The sequence below is a fragment of the Micromesistius poutassou genome (genome assembly GCF_964030765.1).
Source record: "Micromesistius poutassou genome assembly, chromosome: 13".
NCBI classification, from domain to species: Eukaryota; Metazoa; Chordata; class Actinopteri; order Gadiformes; family Gadidae; genus Micromesistius; species Micromesistius poutassou.
In genome coordinates this window covers 17077388-17084235 of record NC_140283.1, presented here as the reverse complement: position 1 = coordinate 17084235, position 6848 = coordinate 17077388, and the positions used below count along the sequence as shown (strand labels likewise).

The 6848-nt window shown below is 42.9% G+C and overlaps 1 protein-coding gene across 1 annotated transcript; it reads left to right on the top strand.

Annotated features, from left to right (window-relative positions):
• The first annotated feature begins 496 nt into the window (after positions 1 to 496).
• On the top strand, positions 497 to 6847 carry irak4 (interleukin-1 receptor-associated kinase 4). Its single transcript, XM_084476899.1, has 11 exons — positions 497 to 925; positions 1006 to 1151; positions 1299 to 1424; positions 1770 to 1930; positions 2007 to 2071; positions 2547 to 2661; positions 2765 to 2874; positions 3045 to 3231; positions 3938 to 4000; positions 4556 to 4720; positions 4887 to 6847. Exons 1-11 carry the CDS (start codon positions 765 to 767, stop codon positions 4956 to 4958), a joined length of 1371 nt encoding a protein of 456 aa, XP_084333025.1. The 5' UTR covers positions 497 to 764; the 3' UTR covers positions 4959 to 6847.
• The last annotated feature ends 1 nt before the right edge of the window (position 6848 follows it).

Below are 6848 nucleotides of genomic sequence, written 5' to 3'. Positions count from 1 at the left end.
GCCAGCCAGGCATCCCGAAGGCCAGAGCCATATGGAAGTGATCAGATCCTGCGTTGCACAAACAAAATGCGAACAGCAACCAGCGCACTATAAACACACTGAGCACTGCTTATGTAAATACCCCAGTCCATTGCAACTAGCAGACCTTAAACAAGTCATGTCTCCACTTGAAGGAAAGACAGAAAGAAAAAACGAATTAAAGAAAGAACAAAATAAAAGGAAATTCTATGAACTAAGAAGTAAGAAAACAAACAAACCAAATAGTAGGCCTGGAGGCGATTTACAACTTATTATGACCTTCTACGAAATAAATAGCAAGTTTTCTAGTTTTATATACGTTGTCACACTGCCCACTAGATGGGGCTATTGGTATGACTTCGGGTATGATCGGTTGGGCAACATGGCACCGCAGTTCTATGCAGGCAGCTCTCCAACAATGTTTTCTTGATGTGACGTCAGTTAACCCTGCCTGTAATAGCTGTTTGCGATATATGGCTTTCTGGTATGAGGGTTGCATGTCAAAACTAATCACAAACGTGAACTTCCATTTACTCTTGATTTCCGCGTTGTGGGAGGAGCGGATGTGGACTTAGGGTTACGGTTCAGGAAGTTGACAATATTAACACAGATATAACAGACTGAAACCATGTACTGTTTAAAATAGCCTAGTTTTAAATCCTACAGCGATCGAATAACTGCACATCTAGGCCTACTAAAAGCATGCGATTAGTGTAGATGCCCGTTAAAATCACGTTGATTACAAGATGAACAAGCAAATCACATCGGACACATACATCCGCAAACTTAATTTTTCGATACTTCGCAAACTGTCCGACTTTCTAGACCCCGACGACAGATGGAAAGAGGTAATCGTGTCGATAATGAAGCCCAACGGGGAGCCGAGATACACGCAGATTGAAGTCAGGTCAGTGTGTGGAGGTGATGTATTCACAGTCACGCCTTCTGATGGTTCATGGTTTTTCATGGAGGTTCTCTCTGTTGCAGGAGGTTTGCGTCCCTTGCAAAGCAGGGGGAGAGCCCCACGATTGATGTATTGACTAATTGGGGGACCACCAACGCCACGGTGGGCGAACTGGTGGACATTCTGAAGAGCAAGAAGTTACTCGCTGCTGCTGCGTTGCTCTTGCCAGGTGTGTCATCCAATGTGATAGTGGAATGACACTTGACACAATTATGTTTTGTTGTGTTTAAATCACACATAGGTTTGACTATTACACGAAAGGCAATACATGACTGTAAATATATACCACTTCTCTTTGGTTTGAATGCCACATTAGAGCCTGTATCAAAAGTGCCGCCACAACTTCCCACAACCAGTATACGGAAGGAGCCCAACCCTTTGCCTGTGTGTCCTATGCCTCCCCCAGAGAAGCCTTCACAGACTGCTGAACCAGACTGCACAGGTATTGAACACAATTCAATTTAATATATTGATATTCACTCTTAAATCTAATAAGAAGATAGATAGATGATCGAAGATAGATGATCAATTGTAGTTGATATGTCCTCTGCTCTTCCCCACTGGTACAACAGCAAAGTGATCATCAACATGCTACGTTGACATTATAGAGTAGTAATCCATTATGATTTGATATACCATCAATAAAAAATAAGATTGGTAATGCTGAAACAAATTGGGAAACAGCCTTGTTGATAGGATGATCTGTCCAATAGATGGCAGTAACACATGCTGTGTCATTTCCAATGCACCACTGACTATACAACCTTATGTTCCTCCATCTAAAAAGGTTACTTGAGCTTCTTGTACCACGAACTGATGGACATCACAAACAACTTTGACGACCGGCCGACGTCAGAGGGCGGGAACCGGCTGGGGGAAGGGGGGTTCGGGACGGTGTACAAGGGTTTCATCAGCCACAAACACGTAGCCGTGAAGAAGCTCAGTCCAGTGAGTGGAAACAAACTCCCAACGGCTCCCACTTTAAAATGCAAAACACACAATGTGATTATTATTTCTCTTTTAGGAAGAAGACATTTTAGCGGACGAGTTACGACTTCAATTCCGCCAGGAGATAGAAACTCTGAAGACGTAAGGCTTCTCTCGTCGCAATAACAATGCATTATTCACGTCTCTCTTTCTATCTCATAGGTCTCTTTATCTTTGGTATCTAGTATCTAGGAATTGGGAAAGACTGCAGCCACCTGCAGCCATTTCATCCACTGGAGAGGTGGTTCCCCCCCGCATATCTGTAAACAGGCGTCTCAATCATTTTTTTATGAAAGCATGCTGAACTATTGACCTGAGCGGCTAATGGAAGAGCCTGAGGCACCGCCAATTACCCCTCTATGGCTTTCCCTGTCGAATGAGTGAGGGTTGTTTTTGTGCAAGAAGATTACAGAGTAAATTTACATAATGGAGATTTAATGGGCCATCATTTGATTCGAGGCGGAGACAAATAACAATTTGAGGTGTTGATATCGGCTAGGAGCACATGAGTGGGCGCGGTGAAATGATAATGATTTTTTTTTTTTTTTTTTAATGTTGGCATCCTTCACCCTCACAGTTTGAAACACCCAAACTTGGTGGACATGGTCGGCTTTTCCTGTGACGGACAGTACCCGTGTCTGGTGTACGTCTTCATGGCCAACGGGTCTGTTCTGGATCGGCTGGCCTGTATGGTAAAGTAGCATGGTGTTCATCTGTTGACAGGCTTTCATAAGGAGGGGACGTGGCGCAGATGATGAACATGTGGTTTCTGGGGTTTCTTTTCCCCTCTCGAAGGATGAAAGCCCTCCTCTGTCCTGGAGCATGAGATGTTTGATAGCTACTGGCAGTGCCAGAGGTTTGGATTACCTCCACATCAACCACCATGTCCACAGGGATATCAAAAGGCAATTCATTCTATAATGTTACATTGGAAGTATTTCATATTCAGCATGCTAATGATTATGGGAGTATTTCATTACTATTACCTCATGCCTCATTAGTGAGACATTATCTCACTAATGTCTCTTTGCATTAGCTGGTTATTCATTACTGTCCAACTGTTCACGTCTGCTAGTGGGAACATCCTATTGGACGACAACTTTGTGGCGAAGATCTCTGACTTCGGGCTGACCAGAGCGTCGCCCACGCGATCGTCAGTCACCATGCAAACAGAGAGGATTGTGGGTACGCGTGCGTACATGGCACCCGAGGCTCTGCGCGGCGAGATCACGCCGAAATCCGACGTATTTAGCTTTGGAGTGGTAGGTGATCTTGTCAGTCGTGACACAAGCACACCCACATACATTAATGGGAGTTTATTTGACAGTTATTCGCCAAAGGCAAAGTGTATTCATGGAGCCTGAGGTGAATAATTGTTTTAGTATGTACTACACATGAAGACTCGGGATTTATTTGTTTTTATTAGCGTGACGAGACGACCGTCACGCGCGTTGAAAACAATATCCCGAGTTTGAGATCTCAATCATGGGATATTCCCCAATATCCCATCTTAGGAGGTTCACATGTAGCATATACTAATGTGGGCTATTAAGAGGATGATCAAGATGGGAAATTATTAGTGAATCATATCGAACCACTGAGCATTTCAACCCTTAAGTTAAATCACTGACAACATTTCAACTCCAAGTTAAACTACAGACAACATTTCAATTCCTGCCCGTTCCCGACAGTGCCTAGTGCCTTCAAATCCCATGTTGTTCGAGCTTGACTGGAGCGTAAAAAAAAAATAAGTATCTAATCTAGCATCTCATATCAGTTGCCAGTAGCCGCCTCGCTCTGTACATGATCTCCAAGATAAAAGGCCCCACTTGTCCGCTCGGTAAATTAAACCATCCACACGGGTCACGGCGAGGTTAGCCGAGGGAACGACAGCTTGGTAGAGACCTTTTGTTGTCCTCTAGGGCCATGAAGCTGACCCCCCCCCCCTCCCCCTTTCTGTCATCACAGGTGTTGTTAGAAATAATATCTGGACTCCCGCCAGTTGACGAAAACCGTGATATGCCGTGTCTGGTAAGCAGGTCTTCTAATTCGTTATCCTTATACCCACTCAGGCCACTATTCCTCAGGTGGGCTATGTGCTGAGGTGCAAGAGGTCCAGACCCTCTGGATATTGTTGTTTTGAGTGCATTGTGGTCTGTGCGACTAGAGTAATTGGTCATTGGGAACAGGATGTTCTACCGGTTTGACGCCCAGCCGAGAGGTTCTGGGTTCAAACCCCCAGGGTGCTTACGTCTACCTGTAGGCATCCCCAAGCAAGATTCATAACCCCTTTCCCCCTCTCAGCGTGATTCACTGTCGCTCTGGGTGAAAGCATCTGTTAAATGACTCGTAGTATATATATTCAATATAGTCAATATTGAAAAGGAGAGGAGCAGCTGGTATTAAATATTCATGTATATACTAAATAGTCACATGTGTTTTTTAAACGCCTGCACATTTGCCTATTTCAAAGTCGCCCATCCTGTCCTCCTTATAAACAGGCCTCCGGTGTATTACTGCGCTTAGTTCTTCGTGACATCACATGACATAGCTGGCTCTTACACCCCCCCCCCTCCCCTACACCAGATGGAGCTGAGGTACGAAATCGAAGACGAGGATGAGGATCTGACCTTGGAGGGCTTCCTGGACCAGAAGATGAGGGACGCAGACATGGCCCAGGTGGAGAGGACCTACACCCTGGCCTGCAAGTGCCTCGAAGACAGGAAGGTCAAACGACCAACCATCAAACAGGTACATTTTTATACCACCAATATAAAATAAAAACCTTGATCTAAAAGTCTCCTTGTAGAGAAATCCATAGAATACAAATAAGGGTTACCCAGAACGAGTTCATTGAGATGTAGTGCTGTCTGCTGGGCTCGATCGTGTTCACAGTTCAGCGATTTTGTCCCAACAGGTCCTGGCAGAGCTGGAGGATGTCAACAGAGGTTTTTCAGCTGGAGCGTCGGCAGTGGGAGCTGAGCCATGACCTGCCTGTCAAAGCTAAACTCTCCCGATCCTGACCTGGATGCCAAGCCCTCTGCCAGTGAAACTGAATGTATTGTGCAGTGTTTTGACCAGGGATGCGCCGATCAGGATTATTCAGGCCGATAACGATTTTGTTCATGTGCCATCAGCCGACATGGGTGATGCCAAAGATTTTTGCACTTTTTTCTACGTTTTGCCTGTCAAAGGCTTCCCTCATAAGCCATGGGGTCCAGCTACAGCAGATGTCTCCAGTGCGATGCAGGCTTATTGCATACGTCTGTAGTTTGTGTGTGTCCTACCTTGATTGAGAGCCAGGGCCATTTAAGGGCCAGACTTTTGTCAGGACAAACGTTGTCTGTGACTGGACATAATAAGAGAACGTCTTGAACTCAATACGTCTCAATAGTTGATTTCTGTGATAGGCAAATGATAATTAATGTTTCATTTAATAATTAATTTCATTTATCATGCAGGATATTGATCAGTGGCCGATCGATTGCTAATTTGATGCTTAAGTTAGGTCTAATCTAAAATGTGTTCATAGTTGGTTGGAATGTTTTTCCGCTAATGCACTTTGACACCATTGAATAATACATTTAATAACATTTCTGTTAAAGAGAAGTTTGGTGATTACATTTTAATGTAAAATGTGAAAGTGTGTTGGATGGGGGGGAACAACATGAAAGTGAATTGTTGATATATTTCAGTGTTAGTAAATTAGTACAGTATTTTTCATAGTGCTTGATGAATCAGCATTGCTTGTGAACTGTCCTAATATGTTACCTTCATTTAAAAATGTGTACCACTGTATTTGTTTTTACTAAATGTTTTATTAAATGTACACAATACATTGAACTGTCATACATTGGAGTGGTTCAAGATATAAAAGGAATTTTATCAAATCAAGTTACAAATAAAATGTAACGATTGAAAAAAGGGAAATAAAAATCAATTATTGCAATACAGTTTAAGCTTTAACTGAACACTTAAAATGCAATACATTCTATGTGCCCACAATGGAAGTAAAAAGAAAAAAAAGGTGATGTAAATTAAATATTTGCTTTCTTTAAAAGCTCTATGGTAAGAAAACGATTAAGACCACATGATGATTATTTATTTTTCCTATTATATTCATTCTATGAATAAAAAGGGTAACATCTTCCCCCCTTCAAGCATGAGGTGAACAAAGATATCGTCGGTAGACAAGCGGGAAAGTGACACATTTAGCACAAGGAACTTTCCCTTTTCTCGTTAAGAAGGGCCCCTCTTTATAGCACCGGTCGTGATCTGCATTGGCCAAGTCAAACCCACCAGTGATGTCACTAGAGGGCCGATTCTGAAATGGCTAATGGGCGTCACACCCAGTGGCTTAAAGTCTGGTAGGACTTCACTCTGCGATGGGAAGCTCGCTCCTGGATGTATTGCAGGATATTATTTTTTGGAAGCATCTACTACCCCCCCCCCTCCCACTCCACTCATTCTTTATTGACACCTACAAATCACCAGCACAGACAAGATTTTTTTTTAGATCACGGATCACACACGGCTACAGTATGTACATTTACAGCACTTGCATAGAAAAATATGCTTTTCAGCAGATGTGTATTATTTTTGTTTGTTCCCAGTGTAAACCTGTTGTATAAAAACAGTTTAAAAAAACTGAATACAGGGCAAAGTGGAAACGTCGAGTCAATTGTGCACGCTATTTCAAGACCTTTTGTGAGTCTTTTGTGCAGTCATATAACATGAATGCCACGCAATGGAATGCAAGTTAAGATTTCAAGCATACTGGTTGACAAGGGGAGGTGTTTTCTATCTATACGTCATTGGCACCAATTCTTTTATTTTTTATTTTTGTGCAAGCTGGCTTAGATGTGGCAATGTCACAAAA